Below are 27,508 nucleotides of genomic sequence, written 5' to 3'. Positions count from 1 at the left end.
AGAAGGCGCGAGGCGGGCGCGAGGGCGGGTGTGGGGCGGGGCGCGGGGCGGCCGCGGCGCGGAAGGAGTCCGCTCAGAAGAGACCATACCGTTGAGACCGTACCATGGGAGACCGCTGAGAGGAGGAGACCGCTGAGAGGAGGAGACCGCTGAGAGGAGGAGACCGCTGAGAGGAGGAGACCGCTGAGAGGAGGAGACTGCTGAGAGGAGGAGACCGCTGAGAGGAGGAGACCGCTGAGAGGAGGAGACCGTACAGAAGAAAACTTCACTACTCATGTGCGTTCAAGAGAAAGTATTACCAGAAACCAGGAGAGTTATGGATCCAAACAACAGACTGAACCACCAGTTGCCAAGACTGAAACTAATCAAGAAAGCGTCAACTTCCACAAAGAGGGAAAAATAAATCTTCTGACAACACCAGCAGTCGCCAGGTGTAAAAAACAATCATTAAATAGTTTCAGCAGCTATTAAGAATGATAAACCAATAAATAAAAGAAGCAATCATCCACCGGGTATGAAGAACCAATCAGCAGATTACACGTTCAGTTGCCATGAAGTTTGAAGAACCAATCAACTGAGTGCACTACCAGTTACCATGAAAGAGAAGCAATCAATTGATATTTCCATAAGTTAGCAGGAGTGAAAACCCAATAAATAGAAAGTACTACAAGACACCAAGAGTAAAAAAAAAAAATCACTCAAGAATCAGTCACCTAATAACAAGGACAACGTAACAGCATGATAGACAGATAATATAGTTAGTACCTTAACGTGTCGAACTCGAACTGGCCTGACGTCAATTCCTTGAAGGTGATGCACTTCGCTGCCACCACGACCGCCAGTGCTGTTAATGGGTAAAGTTGTTAGGATATTCATTTATAACGTAGTTAAAAACATTAGATAATACACGCAAGAGGAAAAGCTCTTACATATATAGAGTCAAAGCCAATAAAACTTGTCAAGTCAGAATCACTAATATGTGGAGTCAAGACTTCTGTCATTTGTGGAATGAGGGCAACTAATACGTGAATTCACTAACACTACCACTTGTGAATCCAAGACTTCTAACACACGAGGGAATAATACTATCAAAACATGTGGAGTCAAAGATAAACAACAAAAAGATGCAGAATAAAATTTTCTTAGAATTAATTTTCTTAGAATTTATTATACATGCTAAGAATCAAGATAAACGAGTTAAGATTAACTGCATGAGCAGGAAACATCGATTTATTGCATTAGCCGAGACCTGCCAGGCTAAATATGAAGAGTAGGAACATACCTGCCCAATATCATTGTCAGGGTTTGAAATTATTCCATACTGTTAGACACAACAAGAACTTGGGAAACAGATTCTGACTGGTTGCAATTTCCAGGAGTAATAATAATCTTTATTTCTACAAGTACGTGATACAACTTATACAGACCATAGCTGACATCAGTGACATACTATATAGAAAGCCCCTAGAGTCCAGGAACTTCGTAGAAATTACTCAGAATTATTTATAAATCAATTATTGACAAAGCTATCTAAAAGTTATCAACTGTGAGGCCTAGTACTGGAAACAATAATCCCCCCCGTAAATGCAAAAAAAAATGGTGGGGGGAGGGGGAGGAGCAATTGTCAAAATGCTGTCCTAGGCTTGCAAAACATTCTGGGAAAAAGACACTTATGTACAGTTTAGGACATTTATTAGAGGAAATGTTTCGCCACAAGTGACTTCTTCTTGAGCTGTACATAACCGTCTTTTTTCACATCTTGTTGGTAACACAATACCATTTATTCAGTAGTAAAACATTCATTGTTGAATGTTTCATGTGGGAATCGAACCGATCATTTCACTAAATAACTCACTTTCGACTAATTCCAAATATCACTTCAAAGTATATTACTTGAGCGCAATTTTCCTTTGTTTTACTTTTTAGAGAGAGAGAGAGAGAGAGAGAGAGAGAGAGAGAGAGAGAGAGAGAGAGAGAGAGAGAGAGAGAGAGAGGTGGTGGTCTTGGTACGACGAGTTACAGTGAGTCCAAAAACTATATTAATTATTAATTAACTACGATGGTTGGTCAGGAAAACTACTGTTGAACGACACTGGCCTTCCTACAACACCAGTTCTTTCATGGAAAGGAATATCAGTCATGTTTCAGTATGCTATTGTGAGCAAGAGTGTGTGAGGGAGTGCTGGCAGGCCCTTGCTATCACATCAGTGTAGTGCGTGTGTGGGAGTGCTGCAAGGCCCATGCTATCACATAAGTGATATCACATAAGTGAAGGAGTGCTGCCAGGTCATTGCTATCACATAAGAGTAGTGTGTGTGTGTGAGGAAGTGCTGTCTGGCCCATGCTATCACATAAGTGTAGTGTGTGTGAGAGTGCTGCCAGGTCCATATCACACCCACCCGACCCACCACCCTCTCGGAATTGCCACACTTCACGCCCACGTGACCCACCACCCCCACACTACTGCCACACCTCACGCCCACCTGACCCACCACCCCCTCGGTACTGCCACACCTCACTCCCACCTGACCCACCACCCCCACATATCACTCCCACCCGACCCACCACCCCCACACATCACTCCCACCCGACCCACCACCCCCACACTATGCCAAACCTCACTCTCACCCCCCCACCTCACTCCTAGCATCCACACGCCTCACTCCCACCCTACCCAACACCCCAACACCACACACCCACCTGGCCCACCACCCCACACCTAACACCTACCCTGCCCATCACCTCCACACTTCACTCCCACTTGACCCACCACTCCCACACCTCACTCCCACCTGACACACCAACCCACACCTCACCCCCACCCGACCCACACCCCCCACAACTCCCTCACACTTGCCTACCCCTCACCTGACTCCCACCCGACCCATAACCCCCACATCTCACTCCCATCCGACCCAAGACCCCTACGCACCCACACCTCATTTCTACAGACCCACAACCCCCTATCTACTGCCACACCTCACTCCCACAAGACCCACCACCCCCACACTACTGCCACACCTCACTCCCACCACCCCCCCCACTCCTCACTCCACCCGACCCACCACCCTTACACTATTCCACTCCTCACTCCCACCCCCACTCCTAATTCCCACCCGACTCACCACCCCTACACTATTCCACACCTTACTCCCACCGCCCCCACTCCTCACTCTCACCCGACCCACCACCCCCACACTATTGCACACCTCACTCCCACCTCCACTCCTCACTCCCACCCGACCCACCACCCCTACACTATTCCACACCTCCAACCCCTCACTCCTCACTCCCACCCGATCCACCACCCCAACACCTCACTCCCACCCGACCCACGACCCCTACACTATTCCACATCTCACTCCCACCCCCCTCCTCACTCCCACCTGACCCACCACCCCCCACACTATTCCACACCTCACTCCCACACCCCACTCCTCACTCCCACCCGACCCTCCACCCTTACACCTCCCTCCCGACCCACCACCCCCAAATCTCACTCCCACCCGACCCACCACCCCTACACTTCACTCCCACCCAACCCTTCACACCTACACCTCACTCCCACGCGACGAACCACCCCCACACCTCACTCCCACCCGACCCACCATCCCTATTTCTCACTCCCACCCGACCCACCACCCCAATTGCTCAATCCCACCCGACCCACCACCCCTACACCTCACTCCCACACGACCCACCACCCCCACACCTCATTCCCACCCGACCCACCACCCCCACACCTCACTCCCACACGACCGACCAACTCCAGCAGTAAGGGGCATTACCAGTAGACTTCTGGTTGTCTTCAAAAGGGGAGTTGGACAGTTACCTAAAGTCGGTGCCAGATCAGTCGGGCTCTGGTTTGTACGTTTGATTGCTTGCGGCCAGCAGTAACAGCCTCGTTGATCATGCCCTGATTCACCGGGAACCGGGCCGCGGGGGCGTTGATCCCCACATCACTCCCACCAGACCCACCACCTCCACACTACTGCCACACCTGACTCTCACCCCCACACCTCACTCCCACCCGATCCACCTCCCCCACACCTCACTCCCACCCGACCCACAAACCCCACACTACTGCAACACGTCTCTCCCACCTGACCCGCCTCACCCACCACACTACTGCCACAACTCATTCCCACCTGACCCACCACCCTCACACTACTACCACACCTGACTCACACCTGACCTACCACCCCCACACTACTACCACACCTGACTCCCACCTGACCTACCACCCCCACACTACTACCACACCTGACTCCCACCTGACCCACCACCCCCACACTACTACCACACCTGACTCCCACCCGACCCACCAACCCCACACTACTACCACACCTGACTCCCACCTGACCCACCACCCCCACACTACTACCACACCTGACTCCCACCTGACCCACCAACCCCACACTACTACCACATCTGACTCCCACCTGACCCACCAACCCCACACTACTACCACACCTGACTCCCACCTGACCCACCACCCCCACACTACTACCACACCTGACTCCCACCTGACCCACCACCCCCACACTACTACCACACCTGACTCCCACCTGACCCACCAACCCCACACTACTACCACACCTGACTCCCACCTGACCCACCACCCCCACACTACTACCACACCTGACTCCCACCTGACCCACCAACCCCACACTACTACCACACCTGACTCCCACCTGACCCACCACCCCCACACTACTACCACACCTGACTCCCACCTGACCCACCAACCCCACACTACTACCACACCTGACTCCCACCTGACCCACCAACCCCACACTACTATGTTATGACTTGGTACGAAAAGAACTAAGTAAATTAAACCCAATTAAGAACACTGTCCAGATAACATCCCGTTTAAGTTCCTAAAATTTGGCGCCTCTGAATTTCCAATTCCCACTAAGCACTTAATAAATTTGTCCATAGCCACATATACTGTCTCAGAAGAATTCAGTGAGGCCAGATTTACTCCTATCTTCCTAGTGTCAACAACTATTGGTCTGTTAGTATTCTCAGTGTGATGTCCAAAATTTTACAGAAGGCTGCATACTGTCAAGCAGTTAAGTAACTTAATGACAAAAACATTCTCCATAGCTACCAGTCAGGTTTTAGAAGATCTATATCAACGGACACTTTCCTCATTAATTTGTTGGACTAACTGAGGACTGAAATGTCGTTATGTAGTTTCATAAGAATGGTAAGTTAAGACTTGCAAAAGGTCTTCAATACTGTCAATCACAATATATTATGTAAGAAACTACAAACATAAATTCTGTAGAATGATTTAAGTCCTACCTGAGCAACAGGGAACAAATTGTCAAGATCAACAACACAGAATCAGAGCCCCTGCCGATAATATGTGGGGTTCCTTAAGGTAGTATCCCGGGCCCTTTGCAGTTCTTGTGTTATAAGAATGACATGCCTATCAGTGTCAAATCAAAGCTTATATGCAGATGATAATGCTTTGTTAGTATTAGGCAAAAGCCTACAAGATATACATAATGTACTATCACTAGAACTAGAGTCCTGTATCAAATGGTTGGTAGAAAACAAATTATCACTACACTTCGGGAAAACTAAAGCCATATTGTTTGGTACGTAACATAAATTGAAAAATGTAAATAATTTTAATGTTCGGCGTAATGGGGAACCTGTTATTACAGTAAATTCAGTGAAATATCTGGTAATCCCATTTGACTCAAGCATGACCTAACAGGGAACTGTGTAGTAAAGAAAGCGAATGCCAGACGTAAGTTCCTCTACAGACAGGCGCAGTGTTAGCCAACTGAAGGTCACAGAACCTGATGTATACCTCTAATAAAATATATTGTAGACTATTGCTCATTGTGGTACTCTGCCTTAAAAAAATACTGAAAGGTTACAAATCACCCATAAAATAATAATATCTTTATTTCTACAAGTACACATACAAGGTATACAGCCCTAGCTGACATCAGTGACATACTGCTATATAGAAAGCCGCTTATTATGCAGAGCATTTCTGGCAAATTAGATTAGTTTTGTCCCAGGATGCGACCCACACCAGTCGACTAACACCTAGATACCCATTTTACTGATGGGTAAACATAGACAACAAGTGTAAGGAAACACGCCCAATGTTTTTACCCTCTCCGGGAATCGAACCCGGACGCTCAGCATGTAAAGCGAGAGCTTCACACGCTTGGTATGGATGTATTCTGGACCTGGGTCCAAGAGAACATGTAGGCTAGAATGAATTACAACAACTGGACATGTAGAGTGTTGAAGACAGAGTAAATCTACTAAAGCAACATTTCTTTTAAAAAATTGGTGACAATCAATGTCGCTATTATCTTACTGCCAATGTTGTTAAGACCGGGAACCAATACAATCACTGAAGTAGGTGAAGGTAACACAACCCTGCAGTGCCCAGACTCAGTGGTCAGGCTTCACAAACATTTTCCTATGTAGCAATAAAAAGATTGGAATAGACTACCTGCACATGTCAAAGTCAGTTATAGCATGAACGAGTTATAGCATGAACGAGTTATAGCATGAATCTGTTATAGCATGAATCTGTTATAGCATGAATCTGTTATAGCATGAACCTGTTATAGCATGAATCTGTTATAGCATGAACCTGTTATAGCATGAACCAGTTATAGCATGAACCTGTTATAGCATGAACCAGTTATAGCATGAACCAGTTATAGCATGAATCTTTTATAGCATGAATCTTTTATAGCATGAACCTGTTATAGCATGAACCTGTTATAGCATGAACGAGTTATAGCATGAACCTGTTATAGCATGAACCTGTTATAGCATGAACCAGTTATAGCATGAACCAGTTATAGCATGAACCTGTTATAGCATGAACCAGTTATAGCATGAACCTGTTATAGCATGAACCTGTTATAGCATGAACCTGTTATAGCATGAACCTGTTATAGCATGAACCAGTTATAGCATGAACCAGTTATAGCATGAACCTGTTATAGCATGAACCTGTTATAGCATGAACCAGTTATAGCATGAACCTGTTATAGCATGAACCTGTTATAGCATGAACCTGTTATAGCATGAACCAGTTATAGCATGAACCTGTTATAGCATGAACCTGTTATAGCATGAACCTGTTATAGCATGAACCTGTTATAGCATGAACCAGTTATAGCATGAACCTGTTATAGCATGAACAAGTTATAGCATGAACCAGTTATAGCATGAACCAGTTATAGCATGAACCAGTTATAGCATGAACCTGTTATAGCATGAACCTGTTATAGCATGAACCAGTTATAGCATGAACCTGTTATAGCATGAACCTGTTATAGCATGAACCTGTTATAGCATGAACCAGTTATAGCATGAACCTGTTATAGCATGAACCAGTTATAGCATGAACCAGTTATAGCATGAACCAGTTATAGCATGAACCTGTTATAGCATGAACCAGTTATAGCATGAACCTGTTATAGCATGAACCAGTTATAGCATGAACCAGTTATAGCATGAACCAGTTATAACATGAACCAGTTATAGCATGACCCAGTTATAGCATGAACCAGTTATAACATGAACCAGTTATAGCATGACCCAGTTATAGCATGACCCAGTTATAGCATGAACGAGTTATAGCATGAACCTGTTATAGCATGAACCAGTTATAGCATGAACCAGTTATAGCATGAACCTGTTATAGTATGAACCAGTTATAGCATGAACCAGTTATAGCATGAACCAGTTATAGCATGAACCAGTTATAGCATGAACCAGTTATAACATGAACCAGTTATAACATGAACCAGTTATAGCATGAACCAGTTATAGCATGAACCAGTTATAACATGAACCAGTTATAACATGAACCAGTTATAGCATGAACCAGTTATAACGTGAACCAGTTCAAGAAGAGCCAAAATGTATCTCATGAATAAGGCTACAGAAAAAAAAGGAGAGTGATTTCTTGTATGAAAATAACTAAGTTTACCTCTCCCTTGGTATAACTTCTTTTATTGTAACTGATTTTACATAGTTAAGGTACTTACCTGTTTTTAACTTTCAAATATAAATAATAATTATCACGAGGACCCCAGTGGAAACAAGTCACTCTTACTATTTTTTAAGTTATCCTAGACCTAGGTTCTTTACACGTATGCTGCTGTATATGATAATGTAACTGTATTTGTGTATACCTCAATAAACTTACAATCACTTAATAGACGAATAACTTCTAAGATATTCCTGGTATCACGTCCTAGCATATTACTCGAGAGCAATTGTTGTGTTTTTGAAAGAGAGAGAGAGAGAGAGAGAGAGAGAGAGAGAGAGAGAGAGAGAGAGAGAGAAAGACTTGACCCAGTAGTGAGTGATCTGGTAGGGGGTATAGTAACTTGTCAACCCCTCGGCTACGTTGGATCATCTGACCACAAGGCTGTTTTTACGACACTTAAGATCCCAATAAAACGAGGTGAGAGGTCCACACTCACAACCTAAGCTCGCCACCACCGATTGGAATGCTCTTCTCCAAGGGGATGTTGACAACCAAGTGAAAGCGTTCACTGGACACATCCTAAATCTACAACAAGAACACATTCCTCACCGGCAATACTTGACAAAGCCTACAGATCAGCCTTGGTTTGGCTATCGTTGTAGAGAGGCTGCTACTGCTAAATACAAGGCATGGCGAAGGTATAAGAGACATTCTACCATCTATAATAGGAACTTGCACAAGCAAGCCTGTAGGCATATGGGCGAAGTTCAAAAGTGGGCCATGGCTAAATGGGAGGTGGACACTAAAAAAAAGCTAGCGTCAAGAAGAATAGGCTCCAAAACCTGGTGGTCCCTGGTCAAGGACAGACAAGGTTATCTGCCTGATGAATTCATTCCACCTCTAAATCGACAGGATGGGACCACCTCTACTAGTAGTCAAGAGAAGGCGGACCTCTTTGCCGAACACTCTGCTACCAAAATGCAAGTTCTTGATCCAGCAAGGGACTGTCCTTGGCTAGCTGCAAGAACTGTGTCAAAACTGTCAGTGGTGACAATAAGGCAGGAGGAAGTGTATTTCCTTTTTGAATCGCTTGGCCAAGAAAAGGCTGTAGGCCCAGACAAGTTGAGCCCAAGATTACTGAGATGTGCAGACCAGCTACCAGCACCTCTAACTCGCATCTTTCAGCACTGCCTAGTACAGTGTAAATGGCCTTCTCTGTGGAAAGAGGCAAATGTAGTCCCTGTTCACAAAAAGAAGAGCAGAGCAGAAATCAGCAACTAGAGACTAGTGTTACTCCTGCCAATCACTGGTAAGATCCTTGAGACAATAATCTCAAGACAAATGACAGTGTTTTTTGACTACCACTCACTACTTTGTGACCGTCAATATGGCTCCAGGAAAGATTACTCTGCTGCTGATCTGTTGTTAAATCTCTCCACTAAATGGCACCAGTCACTGGATGAATCCAAAGTCAGCTGTGCAGTAGCACTGGACATTGCTGGTGCTTTCGACCGGGTGTGGCACCAGGGCCTCTTAGCAAAACTGTAAGCTCTGAGAATTGCAGGCTCTTCGCTATGGCTCCTCAGTGATTACCTTCATGGTAGATCTCTGAGGGTAGTTCTCAATGGAACGGAATCAGCAAGACAACCTACTGGGGCAAGTGTTCCACAAGGAAGCGTGCTGGGACCATTGTTATGGAATGTCTACTTCAATGATCTTCATCTCATTCCAGAATCCCACGCATATGCAGACGACTGTACACAGACATTCACTTATCCAAGAAAAGAAATGCCAGCTGCTCTAAACTATGTCAATCACCAGCTAAGAGCCATATCAATTTGAGGAAACAGATGGCAAGTAACATTTGCACCTGAGAAAACACGAATGATGATGGCCTCTAGGCACCGTGATGGTAATGCCGGTGCAATAGTAAGTATGAATGGGAGGGTGTTGGTACCTGGGACAGAAGTTGAAATCCTTGGGGTGAAATTTGACTTCAAACTGACAATAAAGAACCACGTTGTATATCTTGCAAACAAGGCAGCCAAAAAGCTTACAGCACTTCGCCGTATCTCGCATCTGCTTGGCAGTAGGGGTTGCAAGAATCTATATGAGGCACAAGTACGCTCACACCTTGAGTATGCTCCACTTTCTTGGTTTGCCTGGCCCCCCTCTCATCTGTAACTGCTTGACAGAGTAGAGAACAGAGCAAGATGTCTCATCTCTCGCCTGGACCCATCCTGGATAGATCTGTCATTTCGGCAGAGCCTTCAACACAAGAGGGATGTGGGTGGCCTTACTGTTATGTACAATTCAATTCAAGTTTATTCTCTATAAGGGTTACAATGTGGGGTTTTCAGGTTTTGGGTATTGTGTAGGCTACATGTTATAAAATACTAATTACAGAGGGGGCCACTAGGGCACCTAGCCTGGCTAGGCATTTCTGGCAGACTTAGATTAATTCTTAACAGTAAATCCTTACAGGTTATGGATTTAAGGCTAAGTGACTGCATCATAATTTGTGAGTTTAGCAATGTGAATGCTTTTGTTTTGGCACAATACAAAGTGTCTATATTGGAGTATCATAGGCAAACTTATGACTAGATAGGATTTATTATTTTAAGATTAAGATTAGTATTTCTGGGTTTATAGTCAGTGGGTGAGTGAGTGTAATTGTGAACCACCAGGTGGTTATCATGTAGTTAGTTGTCGGGGTGTATCAGGGAGATAAGATGTTTTCTAACTGTAGTTTTGAAAGTGATGAATGTGTCTGCAGTTCTAGAGTTTTCAGGTAGGGTGTTCCAGATTTTAGGTCCTTTGAAATACCACACTCGGATCCACTTCGAGGACAATGAAAAGCAAGCTTCTATACCACAAGACGGGCAGAAAGCAGCAACTTCACTCTGGCTGTACCCTTCTCCAGAACATCACTTCTTCTGAGATCATTTATCCCCAGAATGGCTCGAGTCTGGAACACATTCGGACAGCATTATGATGTCATCGAGATAAAGCCAGTTGATCAAATGAAAATGCTGGTCCACAGATGGCTCCAACTTCTTTAAGATAAGATTTCGTTCGGATTTTTAACCCCAGAGGGCTAGCCACCCAGGATAACCCAAGAAAGTCAGTGCGTCATCGAGGACTGTCTAACTTATTTCCATTGGGGTCCTCAATCTTGTCCCCCAGGATGCGACCCGCACCAGTCGACTAACACCCAGGTAACTATTTGCTGCTAGGTGAACAGGACAACAGGCGTAAAGAAACGTGTCGAAATGTTTTCACCCGTCGGGAATCGAACCCGGGCCCTCCGTGTGTGAAGCGGGAGCTTTGGCCACCAGGCCACCTACTTCAATGTTTCATAGCAATGAAAATACTTGCATGTTTCTTAACAACTAAACTGCTGTCAAATCAGCTGACGTAGGTAACAGCTCTTAGCAATCATTAACCTGTAAATAACTTGTCAATAAAGTTAGGGATTTTTAACCTAACCTTGTCAAACTCTGTGTAAGAGAGAGAGAGAGAGAGAGAGAGAGAGAGAGAGAGAGAGAGAGAGAGAGAGAGAGAGAGAGAGAGAGATAGATAGATAGATAGATAGATAGATAGATAGATATTCAGTGAGTGTGTGTTTGAGTGAGGGTATTCATGACTTAAAGCACACAAATGACATTTTTTTTAAGTTACCCCGAGTAATATTTGAATGCTTTCTCTTGTATTCGGCAGATCAGAGAGAACGGCGTATTTATAATCATCTGCGCAAAATCATAATTCGGGCGGGGATTGAACATGCTATCATTTGTTAGTTATCACGAACACTAGCTAATATATATAGGGTGTAAATCATTGGCTGATATGGAGTCAAGACCACTGGTTAACATGCGTGGGATTAAGACTGCTAACATACATATCATAAAGACTAAAATAGCTGTGTTAGGGCCATTAACTATCCTTTGTAGGATTAGGACCAAAAGAAAACAGGTGGGGGTCATGACCAAAAGGTAACATAGGGAGGAACTAGCTAACATGTCTTTGGCACTAACTAGCATACGTAGGGTCAAGACCACTAACTAATAACTGTGAGGTCAGGACCACTACCTAACAAGGATGCACTGTCAGGACCACTAGCTAACACGTGGGAAACATCCTCATCTGCTAGTATATGTGAGGCTAAGTCCCATTGCGGACATGTGTGAGGACATACACAACCGATATCTATCTGAACATTCACATAGCTGACATGTGTTAAGATATACACAACTGATATTTGATAGCAAATACATTTAGATAACATAAGTTAGGTAATTGCCTATTTCCGGTTAGCATAATTTATATACCATAATAATATATTTTATTTTAAATATAATACAGTATCTACCAAATTCTGGAATTATAGAACATCCCTTCCTTGGCTCTGTGACCCCTCCCTACGGTCACCTTGTACCACAGTACCGGTGCCCCCTCATAAGTTCTGATGCTCCCAGGATTATAACAGCTACTTAGGACAGCAAGGATCCTGGTGTGCGCCTCTAAGTCCTAGTGTCCCTCCTCCTCCTGGGTCCTGATGACCTCTAAGATCACGACACTCACCTAAGACACTGCAGGTCTTGGACGCGAGAACCTTGGTAGAGAACTCAATGGGCCCCATTATTCCACTGTGGGTAAAAAAAAAAAAGAGAAAAATACTTTCAGTTAATTTTTTTTTTTGCATTTATGTGTCACTTTCTCTTTATGGACATAGATAAGGAAGAAACATATAATGTTAGATCAATAACAAATATATAACATTGTCCAAATTCTTTTACTTTACATATTCTTAAGTTTAGTCGTACAGGGCAGCTACTAACCAACTCTAACAACAACAATGCAATATTTTAACATGTAACCTTACGACACAAAGGTAACAATACATATATTTCAGTAGCAATAGAGACATTGCAAATAAGTCCATGATAGGTATGGGAATAAGAAAAATACACGATAGAAAAATCCTGACTATGGCTTTAAAAGGACGAGAGATAGATCTGTTAATATGTAGGTTGTGAGGAGGGAGCTAAAAACAAAACAAAAATCTCTGTTGCCCTCGAAGACGGTGGCGCGTGATGACATCCTCCCATGTGGAGTGTTGTCTCTACTGCGACTAGTACAGTACACTAGTACAATACACTGGTATAGTACACTAGCACAGTACACTAGCACAGTACACTAGCACAGTACACTAATACAGTACACTGGACAGTACACTAGTACACTACACTAGCACACTACACTAGTACAGTAAACTAGTACAGTACACTGGTACAGTACACTAGCACAGTACACTAGCACAGTACACTAGCACAGTACACTAATACAGTACACTGGACAGTACACTAGTACACTACACTAGCACACTACACTAGTACAGTAAACTAGTACAGTACACTGGTACAGTACACTAGCACAGTACACTAGCACAGTACACTAATACAATACACTGGACAGTACACTAGCACAATACACTAGCACAGTACACTAGCACAGTACACTAATACAGTACACTGGTACAGTACACTAGCACATTACACTAGCACAGTACACTAATAAAGTACACTGAACAGTACACTGGACAGTACACTAGCACAATACACTAGCAAAGTACACTAGCACAGTTCACTAGTACAATACACTGGTACAGTACACTAGCACAGTACACTAGAACAGTACACTAGTACAGTACACCAGTACAATACACTGGTACAGTACACTAGCACAGTACACAAGCAGAGTACACTAGCACAGTACACTAGCACAGTACACTGGCACAGTACACTAGTACAATATATTGGTACAGTACACTAGCACAGTACACTAGCACAGTACACTAGCACAATACACTAGCACAGTGCACTAGCACAGTACACTAGTACATTACATTGGTACAGTACACTAGCACAGTGCACTAGCACAGTGCACTGGCACAGTACACTAATTCAGCACACTGGTACAGTACAGTAGCACAGTACACTAGCACAGTACACTAGCACAGTACACTAGCACAGTACACTGATACAATACACTAGCACAGTACACTAGCACAGTACACGAATACAGTACACTAGTACAGTGCACTAACACAGCACTCTAGTACAATGCACTGGTACAGTACAATAGCATAGTACACTAGCACAGTACACTAACACAGTAAACTGATACAGTACACTAGTACTGTACACTAGTACAATACATTGGTACAGTACACTAGCACAGTACACTAGCACAGTACACTAGCACAATACACTAGCACAGTACACTAGCACAGTACACTAGTACATTACATTCGTACAGTAAACTAGCACAGTACACTGGCACAGTTCACTAATTCAGTACACTGGCACAGTACATTAGCACAGTATACTAGCACAGTACACTAGCACAATACACTGGTACAGTATACTAGCACAGTACACTAGCATAATACACTGGTACAGTACACTAGCACAGTACACTAGCACAGTACACTAATGCAGTACACTGGCACAGTACAATAGCACAGTACGCTAGCACAGTACACGAATACAGTACACTGGTACAGTACACTAGCACAGTACACTAGTACAATACACTGGTACAGTACATTAGCACAGTACACTAATACAGTACACTGGTACAGTACACTAGCACATTACGCAAGCACAGTACACTAATAAAGTACACTGAACAGTACACTAGCAAATACACTAGCACAGTACACTAGCACAGTTCACTAGTACAATACACTGGTACAGTACACTAGCACAGTACACTAGAACAGTACACTAGTACAGTACACTAGTACAATACACTGGTACAGTACACTAGCACAGTACACTAGCACAGTACACTAGCACAGTACACTGGCACAGTACACTAGCACAGTACACTGGCACAGTACACTAGTACAATATATTGATACAGTACACTAGCACAGTACACTAGCACATTACACTAGCACAGTACACTAGCACAATACACTAGCACAGTGCACTAGCACAGTACACTAGTACATTACATTGGTACAGTACACTAGCACAGTGCACTGGCACAGTACACTAATTCAGCACACTGGTACAGTACAGTAGCGCAGTACAATAGCACTGTACACTAGCACAGTACACTGGTACAATACACTAGCACAGTACACTAGCACAGTACACGAATACAGTACACTGGTACAGTGCACTAACACAGTTCTCTAGTACAATGAACTGGTACAGTTCACTAGCACAGTACACTAGCACAGTACACTAGCACAGTACACTAGCACATTACACTAGCACAATACACTAGCACAGTACACTAGCACAGTACACTAGCACAGTACACTAGCACATTACACTAATACAGTACACTGGTACAGTACACTAGCACATTACGCTAGTACAATACACTGGAACAGTACATTAGCACAGTACACTAGCACAGTACACTAATACAGTACACTAGTACAGAACACTAGCACAATACACTAGTACAATACACTGGTATAGTACACTAGCACATTGCACTAGCACAGTGTACAATAGTACAGTAGTACAATACACTGATGCAGTACACTAGCACAGTACACTAGTACAATACACTAGCACAGTACACTAGTACAATACAGTGGCAGAGTACACTAGCATAATACACTATCACAGTATACTAAAACAGTACACTATTACAGTACACTTGCACAGTACACTAGCACAGTACACTAGTACAATACACTGGTATAGTACACTAGCACATTGCACTAGCACAGTGTACAATAGTACAGTAGTACAATACACTGATGCAGTACACTAGCACAGTACACTAGCACAATACACTAGCACAGTACACTAGCACAGTACACTAATACAGTACACAGGTACAGTACACTTGCACAGTGCACTAGCACAGTACACTAGCACAATACACTAGCACAGTACACTAACACAGTACACAGGTACAGTACACTTGCACAGTGCACTAGCACAGTACACTAGCACAATACACTAGCACAGTACACTAACACAGTACACTAGTACAATACACTGGTACAGTACACTAGCACAGTACACTAGCACAGTACACTAATACAGTACACAGGTACAGTACACTTGCACAGTGCACTAGCACAGTACACTAGCACAATACACTAGCACAGTACACTAACACAGTACACTAGTACAATACACTGGTACAGTACACTAGCACAGTACACTAGCACAGTGCACTAGCACAGTACACTGGCACAGTACACTAGTACAATACACTGGTACAGTACACTTGCACAGTGCACTAGCACAGTACACTAGCACAGTACACTAGCACAGTACACTGGCACAGTACACTAGCACAGTGCACTAGCACAGTACACTGGCGCAGTACACTAACACAGTACACTAATACAGTACACAGGTACAGTACACTAGCACAGTACACTAGCACAGTACTCTAGCACAGTATACTGGTAGAGTGCTGGCCTTGCACACACACACACACCAAGGTTCAGGTACGATTCTCATCCCGTTTACGTGAATTTAGTTGCCGTCATTCTTAACATTTTACAAAGTATATTCACTCCAGCTTTAGAGAAACAAGAGCTAGATCTATAACTTTGACTGTAGATGGTGGGAAGCTACAAAACGTCTCGTAATTAACGTCGCTGAATGTTTTGACTAAAATCAATCATTGAGGGTTGTTGTAATTAACGTAACCACCTCATCACAATGATCGAGTCCCGTCAAAATACGTATGATTTCATTAAATATATAAAAGAGTGGACGACGACTTGGTCCACAGTCCCTGCAGGTAGCAGGTTCAGCGCTGTAGCCTTACAGCTACAAGGGTTCTTTTAGGAAAATTTTGTAACCAGTACTATGTGACTTCTGAAGCTTTCGTCTCATTCAGCGTTCCCACAGCTTCCATGGCGCATCTATTCTCATAACCCCTCAAAGATATAAAGGCAATAGTGGGATCATAAAGAATATCTAATCAGAAAGAACAAAAATGCACAACCTCGTGACTGAAACAATACATATGGAACCCGTACATAGGAGAGAGGAGGTTATGACGACGTTTCGGTCCGACTTGAACCATTTACAAAGACACAATTTGTAAATGGTTCAAGTCGGACCGAAACGACGTCGTAAGCTCCTCTCTCCCATGTACAAATTATTTGTGTATAATATCCAGTCAGATTTACTGTGAAGACTTGTGATGATGACAGCAACAACCAACTTACGAAGTTTTATAAGTTTATTCCCATTCAACTACCAAAACTGTTATGAATGTAGCCCAGTGACTGATACAACAGCCTGGCAATATTATGGACTGGAAAATCGATCACCCTCCCCCCGCCCATTCAATTAAATAAGTTCGTGGATTATAAAATTACCACTTAATACTTTTGTTAGCAAGGACGAACTTAGTGTTGGAGACAAAAGTTCAGGACATCCTGTGACTGCATCCAGCTGGCGCTTACTTACTGCTTGACAAACTCTCTCTTCTCACGACACATAATTTTGTTTATGTATAATTTGTTATTATTTATTCATATGGAATGGCGCTGATAAAATGCTGCGAAGCACATACTATGAGGTGCCAGTTGTCAGGTAGTCAAGTTAGGAGCGGTGAGCTTTACCCAGGTACCGATTATTACTTAGCTGACCTAGGTGGTTCTGAGCTCTACCTAGTTCTCCTAGGTACCGAGCATCACCAAACTAACATTGGGGAAAGTGAAAGTAACCTGGTTAACCTACAAGAAACTGAGTAAAACTCGGCTCATCAAGAAAAGAATTATTTTATATATAACTAAGAATCACTAACTAGATACTACAATATCTAACTTTTGCACCAAAACTAACTTAAGATACTCACTTAACTTTCATATAATAAACCTAATTCCACTAAGCATGTGTTTTCATTACCTTTAAATTAATAAATATTAACGCAATTCAGTTAATTTTTCTGTGTTGAGACTAATATTCGCTGATATAGAGAATAAACAGATTTTTATTCCCCTCGCTAAGTAAAATGGCGGAGGATGCTTCCTCTGACCCGAAAACCCCAATTTTGATATTTAACCAAACATTATATAAAACAAATAAATAAATAAGCATATATATATATATATATATATATATATATATATATATATATATATATATATATATATATATATATATATATATATATATATATATACATATACATATATATATATATATATATATATATATATATATATATATATATATATATATATTATCAATAACAACACTGCGCTAGCCAAGGATTCGAACCCATGTTGTACTGGCCTGTCTCATGGTAAGCGAGAACCACATGACGCTTTAAAGATGGGTTCGAATCATTGGCTAGCGCAGTGTTGTTATTGATCAATACCACTCGCTCGTGGTTACAATAATATATATATATATATATATATATATATATATATATATATATATATATATATATATATATATATATATATATATATAAATATATATAATTTATAATACATATATATATATATATATATATATATATATATATATATATATATATATATATATATATATATTGGCAGTTTGGAGGGATATGTTGTGTATCTTTATACGTATATGCTTCTAAACTGTTGTATTCTGAGCACCTCTGCGAAAGCAGTGATAATGTATGGGTGTGGTGAAAGTGTTGAATGATGATGAAAATATTTTCTTTTCGGGGATTTTCTTTCTTTTTTGGGTCACCCTGCCTCGGTGGGAGACGGCCGACTTGTTGAAAAAAAAAAAAATATATATATGTGTATATATATATATATATATATATATATATATATATATATATATATATATATATATTATATATATATATATATATATATATATATATATATATATATATATGCAGGTGTGTGTGTGTGTACACGCATGTGTGTGAGTGTGTGTGTGTGTGTGTGTGTGTAATAGGTTGGTACACACAGCCACCACCCAGGGAGGAACTACTGTCCTGTCAAATGAGTGTAAGATAGAAACTTTTATTTGTTGTACATGGTGATGGTATTGCAAATGATTTTGTTGTGTCATAAACTGGCACTGAGATCACGCTACACCTGCATAAACATGTTTTAGTATACACACTCATCTGAGTTTTCTTTGACTTTTTCTCAATAGTTCTTGTTCTAATTGTTTTCCTTTCATCTTCATAGGTAAGTAAAATAAGAAGCTTTCCTCCGTAAGATACGTGTGTTGTAAAAGTCAGTTAAAATGCCGGAAGCAGTGGGGTATTAACCCCGTTTTATAGTTTAGCTTACTAAAAATAACGAGAAGAAAAACGTTAAGTTGGGATGTTTGAATATGTTTGGATGTAGTGTGGATGATAAGAAATAGATGATTATATATCTTATGAGTGAGACGAAGGTGGATGTCCTCGCTCTAAGTAAAACAAAGCTGAAGGGGGTAGGAGAGTTTCATTGGGGAGAAATAAATGGGATTTGGTCATGGTTTTCTAATATAAATAGAGCAAAGGAAGAAGTATCAATAATGATGAAGGATAAGTTATAGCAGGAAAAGAGAGAATATAAAGGTGTAGATTCAAAGATTATTTGGACAAAATAAGGGTTGGATGTGAAAAGTGGGTTATAGTAAGTATTTATGCACCTGGACAAGAGAGAAGTATAGAGGAGAGAGAGAGAGAGAGATTTGTGAAAATGTTGAGTGTGTGTTTGAGAAGATTTGAACTCAGCGAGAGAGTACTTGTGGTGGGGGATATAATTGTTAATTAAAGAAGGTGAAACTACTGTGCAGGGAGTAGTAGGTAAGTTTGGGATGCCAGGAGTAAATGAAAATGCATAGAAAGAGGTTTGGTAATAAGTGATACATATTTTACGAAAAAAGAGGATAAATAAGTATACAAGATATAATAGAGTACGTAATGAAAGTAGTTTGTTAGATCATGCATTGGTAGATGAAAGGTTGATGGGTAGGCTTCAGGATGTGCATGTTTATTGAGGGGCAACAGATGTATCAGATTATTATTTAGTTGTAGTTACAGTTAGAATAAGAGGAAGATGGGGCAAAAGGAAAATGGCAAGAGCAAGTAAGAGAGAGGTGAATGTGTATAAACTAAGGGAGTAGGAATTTAGGGTGAGATATAGGCAATTCTTAGGAGAAAGTGGGCTAGTGAGAGTATAGGTAGTGGGGGGTTGAAAAGGAGTGGGATAGTTTTAAACATGCAGCAGTGTTAGAATATGGGGCAAAAGTTTGTGGCTATAACTCGACTCAAGAAATCGTAATGACACGATTGCAAATAAACCATACCCCCGGCCGGGATTGAACCCGCGGTCATAGAGTCTCAAAACTCCAGCCCGTCGCGTTAGCCACTAGACCAGCTAGCCACAATAAGATTCATCCAACTAGGTATATTTCTACACCATAGGAAAGTTAGCACAGGCACCTCTGTGACCACAAATGCAAGTTTTTACAGACGAATCTCCAGCTAGCGTGGCCGTGACGAACTCTAGCTCAAGTCCCTTCACTGCCGTCAACATGACTCAAGAAATCGTAATGACACGATTGCAAATAAACCATACCCCCGGCCGGGATTGAACCCGCGGTTCAATCAATCGGTTCGTCTGTAAAAACTTGCATTTGTGGTCACAGAGGTGCCTGTGCTAACTTTCCTATGGTGTAGAAATATACCTAGTTGGATGAATCTTATTGTGGCTAGCTGGTCTAGTGGCTAACGCGACGGGCTGGAGTTTTGAGACTCTATGACCGCGGGTTCAATCCCGGCCGGGGGTATGGTTTATTTGCAATCGTGTCATTACGATTTCTTGAGTCATGTTGACGGCAGTGAAGGGACTTGAGCTAGAGTTCGTCACGGCCACGCTAGCTGGAGATTCGTCTGTAAAAACTTGCATTTGTGGTCACAGAGGTGCCTGTGCTAACTTTCCTATGGTGTAGAAATATACCTAGTTGGATGAATCTTATTGTGGCTAGCTGGTCTAGTGGCTAACGCGACGGGCTGGAGTTTTGAGACTCTATGACCGCGGGTTCAATCCCGGCCGGGGGTATGGTTTGTGGCTATAGGATGGTGGGTGCAGGAGGGAAGAGGAGTGAGGTTAAGGATGTGATCAAAGAGAAAAAGGTCGCTTGTTAGAGCTATTTACAAAGTTGAAGTGATATAACAAGGGTAGAGTATATAAAGAATAGAAGAAAGTTGAGGAGAGTGGTGAGGGAATATGGAAAAAGAGCAAATGATAGAGTGGGTGTGGTGCTCTCAACCAGTTTTGCTGAGAATAAAAAAAATAGTTTTGGAGTGAGACAAATAAGTTAAAAAAGCCTAGGGAACAAATGGAGATGACAGTTAAGAATAGAGTAAGGGAGTTAGTAGATGGGGAGTTGGAGGTATTGTAAAGATGTTATTATTTTGAGGAAATGTTAAATATTGATGAAGAAATGGAGGCAGCAATTTGATGCATTGGCCAGGGAGGTATAACATCTTTTATGAGTGAAGGAGAGCCAGATGTGAGTGTGGAGAAAGGGCTTGAATCAGTGAGTAGAATGAAAGAGGGGTAAAGCAGCTGGAACTGATGAGATCATAGCAGAAATGTTAAAAGCAGGTGGGGATAAAGTTTTGGAGTGGTTGGTACCTCTGTTTAATAAATGTATAAAAAAGGGGAAGGTACCTTTATATAAAAGGAAGGGGGACAAAACAGAGGGTAAAATTATAAGCGAATAAGGTTACTGAGTATCCCAGATGAAGTGTATGGTCGGATTATTATTAAATAAAATACAGGTAAGACAGAAAGCAGGATTGCAGACGAACAAGGAGGCTTTGGAATGGGTAGGGGATATGTAGATAAAGTGAAACATATAAGTGAACAACATTTAGATAAAGGTAGAGAACTTACTGTTGCTTTTATGGATTTAGATAAGGCATGTGATAGGATGGATAGGGAAGTAATGTGGTAGATTTTAAACGTGTATGGAATAAGTGGAATAGATAGTGACTAATGGTGTAAAGAGCTTTTATGAAGATAGTGAGGCTCACGTTAAGGTGTGTAGGTGAGAGAGAGATTACTTCCCAATAAAAGTAGGTCTTAGACAGGGATGTGTAATGTCTCCATTGTTGCTTGACATATTTATAGACGAGGTTGCAAAAGAAGTAAATGGCAGGGTACGGGGGGGGGGGTGAGATTAAATTATGGGAAATCAAACACAAAATGGGAGTTGACAAGTTACTTTCATGCTAATGATACTGTGCTTTTGAAAGATGCTAAAGAGGAGGGTGTGTAAAGGAGGAAAGCTAAAAGTGAACATAGATAACAGTAAGGTAATGAGGATATCAAATGAGTTAGGTAAAGAAAAACTGGATATCACATTGGATGGAGGGAGTATGGAGGTGATGGTGATTGCGTGTGTGTGTGTGTGTGTGTGTGTGTGTGTGTGTGTGTGTGTGTGTGTGTGTGTGTGTGCGTGTGTGTGTGTGTGTGTGTGTGTGTACTCACCTATTTGTACTCACCTATTTGTGGTTGCAGGGGTCGAGTCCTAGCTCCTGGCCCCGCCTCTTCACCGGTTGCTACTAGACCCTCTCTCTCCCCGCTCCATGAGCTTTATCAAACCTCGTCTTAAAACTGTGTGTGTGTGTGTGTGTGTGTGTGTGTGTGTGTGTGTGCGTGCGTGTGTGTGTGTGTACTCACCTATTTGTACTCACCTATTTGTGGTTGCAGGGGTCGAGTCTTAGCTCCTGGCCCCCGCCTCTTCGTGTGTGTGTGTGTGTGTGTGTGTATGTGTGTGTGTGTGTACTCACCTAGTTGAAGTTGCAGGGGTTGAGTCCTAGCTCCTGGCCCCGCCTCTTCACTGGCCGCTGCTAGGTCACTCTCCCTGAACCGTGAGCTTTATCATATCTCTGCTTAAAGCTATGTATGGATCCTGCCTCCACTACATCGCTTCCCAAACTATTCCACTTCCTGACTACCCTGTGGCTGAAGAAATACTTCCTAACATCCCTGTGATTCATCTGTGTCTTCAACTTCCATCTGTGTCCCCTTGTTGCTGTGTCCTATCTCTGGAACATCCTGTCTTTGTCCACCTTGTCAATTCCTCTCAGTATTTTGTATGTCGTTATCATGTCCCTCCTATCTCTCCTGTCCTCCAGTGTCGTCAGGTTGATTTTCCTTAACCTCTCCTCGTAGGACATACCTCTTAGCTCTGGGACTAGTCTTGTTGCAAACCTTTGCACTTTCTCTAGTTTCTTTACGTGCTTGGCTAGGTGTGGGTTCCAAACTGGTGCCGCATACTCCAATATGGGCCGAATGTACATGGTGTACAGGGTCCTGAACGATTCCTTATTAAGATGTCGGAATGCTGTTCTGAGGTTTGCTAGGCGACCATATGCTGCAGCAGTTATTTTGTTGATGTGCGCTTCAGGAGATGTGTCTGGTGTTATACTCACCCTTAGATCTTTTTCTTGAGTGATGTTTGTAGGCTCTGGCCCCCTAGACTGTGCTCCGTCAGCAGTCTTCTTTGCCCTTCCCCAATCTTCATGACTTTGCACTTGGTGAAGTTGAACTCCAGAAGCCAATTGCTGGACCAGGTCCCCCTAGGTGTTCCACCACTCTTCTCCCGATAATCTTCTCCATGACTTTGCATACTATACATGTCAGTGACACTGGTCTGTAGTTTAGTGCTTCATGTCTGTTTCCTTTTTTAAAGATTGGGACTACATTTGCTGTCTTCCGTGCCTCAGGCAATCTCTCTGTTTCGATAGATGCATTGAATATTGTTGTTAGGGGTACACATAGCGCCTCTGCTCCCTCTCTCAGGACCCATGGAGAGATGTTATCCGGCCCCATTGCCTTTGAGGTATCTAGCTCACTCAGAAGCCTCTTCAATTCTTCCTCGGTTGTATGTACTGTGTCCAGCACTTGGTGGTGTGCCCCACCTCTCCGACTTTCTGGAGCCCCTTCTGTCTCCTCTGTGAACACTTCTTTGAATCTCTTGTTGAGTTCCTCACATACTTCACGGTCATTTCTTGTTGTCTCTCCTCCTTCCTTCCTTAGCCTGATTACCTGGTCCTTGACTATTGTTTTCCTCCTGATGTGGCTGTATAACAGCTTTGGGTCAGATTTGGCTTTCGCTGCTATGTCATTTTCATATTGTCGTTGGGCCTCCCTTCTTATCTGTGCATATTCATTTCTGGCTCTACGACTGCTCTCCTTATTCTCCTGGGCCCTTTGCCTTCTATATTTCTTCCATTCCCTAGCACACTTGGTTTTTGCCTCCCTGCACCTTTGAGTGAATCATGGGCTCAACCTGGCTTTTTCATTATTCCTGTTACCCTTAGGTACAAACCTCTCCTCATCCTCCTTGCACATTGTTGCTACATATTCCACCATCTCATTAACTGGCTTCCCTGCCAGTTCTCTGTCCCACTGAACCCCGTTCAGCAAGTTCCTCATTCCCATGTAGTCCCCTTTCTTGTAGTACGGCTTCATTCGCCCTGGCCTTCCTGCTTCCCCCTCCACTTGTAGTTCTACTGTGTATTCGAAGCTTAAAATCACATGATCGCTGGCCCCAAAGGGTCTTTCATATGTGATGTCCTCAATATCTGCACTACTCAAGGTGAATACTACGTCCAGTCTTGCTGGTTCATCCTCTCCTCTCTCTCTTGTAGTGTCCCTTACGTGTTGGTACAAGAAGATTTTCAGTACCACCTCCATCATCTTAGCCCTATATGTATCTTGGCCCCATGTGGCTCCAAGTTCTCCCAATCGATTTGCTTGTGGTTAAAGTCACCCATGATCAGGAGCATTGCCCTGCATGCATGAGCTCTTCTGGCCACTGCAGCCTCCTGCTGTTCTGTGGTGGGTTATACATCACTGCAATTACCACTTTGGGACCTCCAGAGTGAAGTGTTCCTGCTATGTAATCACTTGCTTCTCCGCTGTCTCCTCTCTCCAGCTCATCAAAATTCCATCGGTTTCTGATCAGCAGTGTGTGTGTGTGTGTGTGTGTGTGTGTGTGTGTGTGTGTGTGTGTGTGTGTGTGTGTGTGTGTGTGTGTGTGTGTGTGTGTGTGTGTGTGTGTGTGTGTCTGTGATAATTTTTAAACAATGTCTTGAATTAAACATCATTTATGGTTTTTTACAAAACTATGAAAATAAATTGTTGAGAAAACTTCACAAAAATAACTCTTAACACCGCCATTTTAGAAAAAAAATCTTCGACGATAAATAATGCCAACTGTATTTATGATGACTTAAAATAAGTTTAATTGTTTGATTGTCTCATTAAGTCAATATTTTGCAAGGATAGATAAGAGTCGTTTGTGTTAAAAATATTATACATCTATAATTCACAAAAAAATCAGTCATTTCATAGAAGATAATCGACGTCCAACTAATCAGTTTATTTTAATGTCTGTATAAACTCTGACACAATTCTGTTTAAGAGACACAAATATCAACTGAGTGTTGAAGTTACATTCAAATAAATTAGTACAACTTGGAAATAATAACCTGAGGATTCACTTGTCAGCTTTATAATTTATATCTTACACATCATAGCACAACTTGGAGTATCTTCCCGCCTCAGTCTCTGTACAGTATTCAAACCAAACAATGATTATTAAGCAAGACGTTATCCGATGGAAATAAATGGTATAAAATACCCACACAATGGAAATGTAAACACATATGCAGTATAATGTGATCCTTTATTGACAACGTTTCGCCCACAGAGTGGACTTTTTCAAGTCACAAACACATCTGTTTGTGACTTGAAAAAGCCCACTGTGTGGTCGAAACGTTGTCAATAAAGGATCACATTATACTGCATATGTGTTTATATTTCCAAGACATTATCCATAATTTAAGGAATGTTAAATGAATTTAAAACGTGTAATAGTGCTTTGCTAATCTTGCACAAGAAATAATAATTTTTTTTTCAATAATTAACATTAACTATTCTATAAATCCTTTAGCTCGAATTTAATTCTTAATTATTCTCAAAATTTAACACTCGAAATCATTTTGGTACTTGGAAAAACATTTAAAAAACCATTATTTTTAATGGAAGCGTCTACACGAAGACTAAGAGACGTCCATTGCGTCCACAGTGTCTTTGATGAGGACTTTGAGTATTATTTTCGGTCCCTTTCAACACTGTTTACCCTCTGCAGGACAACTTGGGGTACAAACAACACCACTTTACTTCCAGTGGTTCACTTTTGGTATTAATCAACAGTACAAGATTTCTGGAGGTCCACCTCGGGCTATTAAACGAAGCTACCCACTTTCTGGTTTGCCACCTGGGGCACTAGAATCCACTACTCACCTTTTAGAGTCCGACCTAGAATATTAAGTGGCACTACCCATCTTCTGGAGGTCCACCTCGGGTACTAAGTAACTCTGCCCATCTTCTGCAGAGGATCTCTTCCAGGGCAACATTACTCAGTTTCCTATGACGATGTTGACGATCTTGGCTTCCTGCGTAACGATAATAACTTTAAATGTCACATACAAAGAGAGGGGATGGGGAGGGAGGGAGGGATGGAAGGGGTGATAAAATGAAGAGGAGAGATGGGAGGAGAGATGAAGAGAAGGAAAGGAAAAGAGTGGGAGAAAAGATTGGATGGTGGAATGAGAAGAAAGAAACGAGGTTAGGAGAATGTGAACAGATGAAAATGGTAAAGTGGATGTGAGTTGGAGATAAGAACTGAGAACGAATGGTAGGGGAGGTGCGATAAAAAGTGAAATAAAGGAGCAGTTGTGGATAAAAGATAAAGCAACTGGATGGAGAAAGGGAGAGAGCAAGAACAAAATGAAGGGATGGACAGTGAAGATCTCAGACCTATGGGACAGATGTGGGGAGGAGAGGGGAGTTATGAGAGAAGAGGACAGGAAAAAATAAGAGATTACATAAGAACATTTTGTCGTATGTTGTCTGCTGCTCTAGAACGCTTTCTAGACAGATGATGCTATGAAGCCTCTTATTCATTCCATAACAACATAGCAGCTAACATTATGTTATGAAGTCTTTCATTCATTCATAGACAATACAGGAAATGAAAGTTGATGTTAAGAAATCTCTTATTTAGTGTATTGCCAACAGAGTAGTTAATAGTAAGTGTTATGATGACTCATATTTAGACTCTACAAAACAGCAATTGATAATTGATGTTATGATGTCTCAACTTCAGGTTTCTGAATATCAAATTATGATGGTATGCAATATTAACAGGTGTGTGCAACACTTCAGAATCTTTAATGGTGAAAACTTTCACCTGCGAGGCAGTCTTCTTCAGTCGAGTAAAAACGAATACAATACATACACTGAAAAAGGAAGATGTAAATTTGACACGATCAGTCCGCCAGCCTTATTAGGAGACGGTTGGTCCCTGAAGCCTAGAACATCGTCATGCGGCCTAGAGCAGAAATAAGGAGAAGCTTCAGGGAGTGACCATCGTAATGCTTCAGACCTGAGGGACTGACCACCTTCTACTAAGGCTGGCAGGTTGATCACCTCGG

At 42.2% G+C, this 27,508-nt stretch overlaps 1 protein-coding gene across 1 annotated transcript in view; it reads right to left on the bottom strand.

Annotated features, from left to right (window-relative positions):
* LOC128689512 (uncharacterized) overlaps window positions 1–26,517 on the bottom strand; it is a 316,845-nt gene extending 290,328 nt beyond the window's left edge. The window contains exons 1-3 of the mRNA XM_070086503.1: window positions 26,316–26,517; window positions 12,578–12,642; window positions 766–844 (exon numbers count right to left, since the gene is read on the bottom strand). Of these exons, the coding sequence (XP_069942604.1) occupies window positions 766–844; window positions 12,578–12,635 (137 nt within the window). The 5' untranslated portion in view covers window positions 12,636–12,642; window positions 26,316–26,517. The remainder of the gene's footprint in view (window positions 1–765; window positions 845–12,577; window positions 12,643–26,315) is intronic.
* Between the last annotated feature and the right edge of the window lie 991 nt (window positions 26,518–27,508).

Source organism: Cherax quadricarinatus, chromosome 18, assembly GCF_038502225.1.
Source record: "Cherax quadricarinatus isolate ZL_2023a chromosome 18, ASM3850222v1, whole genome shotgun sequence".
NCBI classification, from domain to species: Eukaryota; Metazoa; Arthropoda; class Malacostraca; order Decapoda; family Parastacidae; genus Cherax; species Cherax quadricarinatus.
The sequence above is the reverse complement of the archived record's forward strand: the minus strand, read 5'-3'. Positions and strand labels throughout refer to the sequence as shown.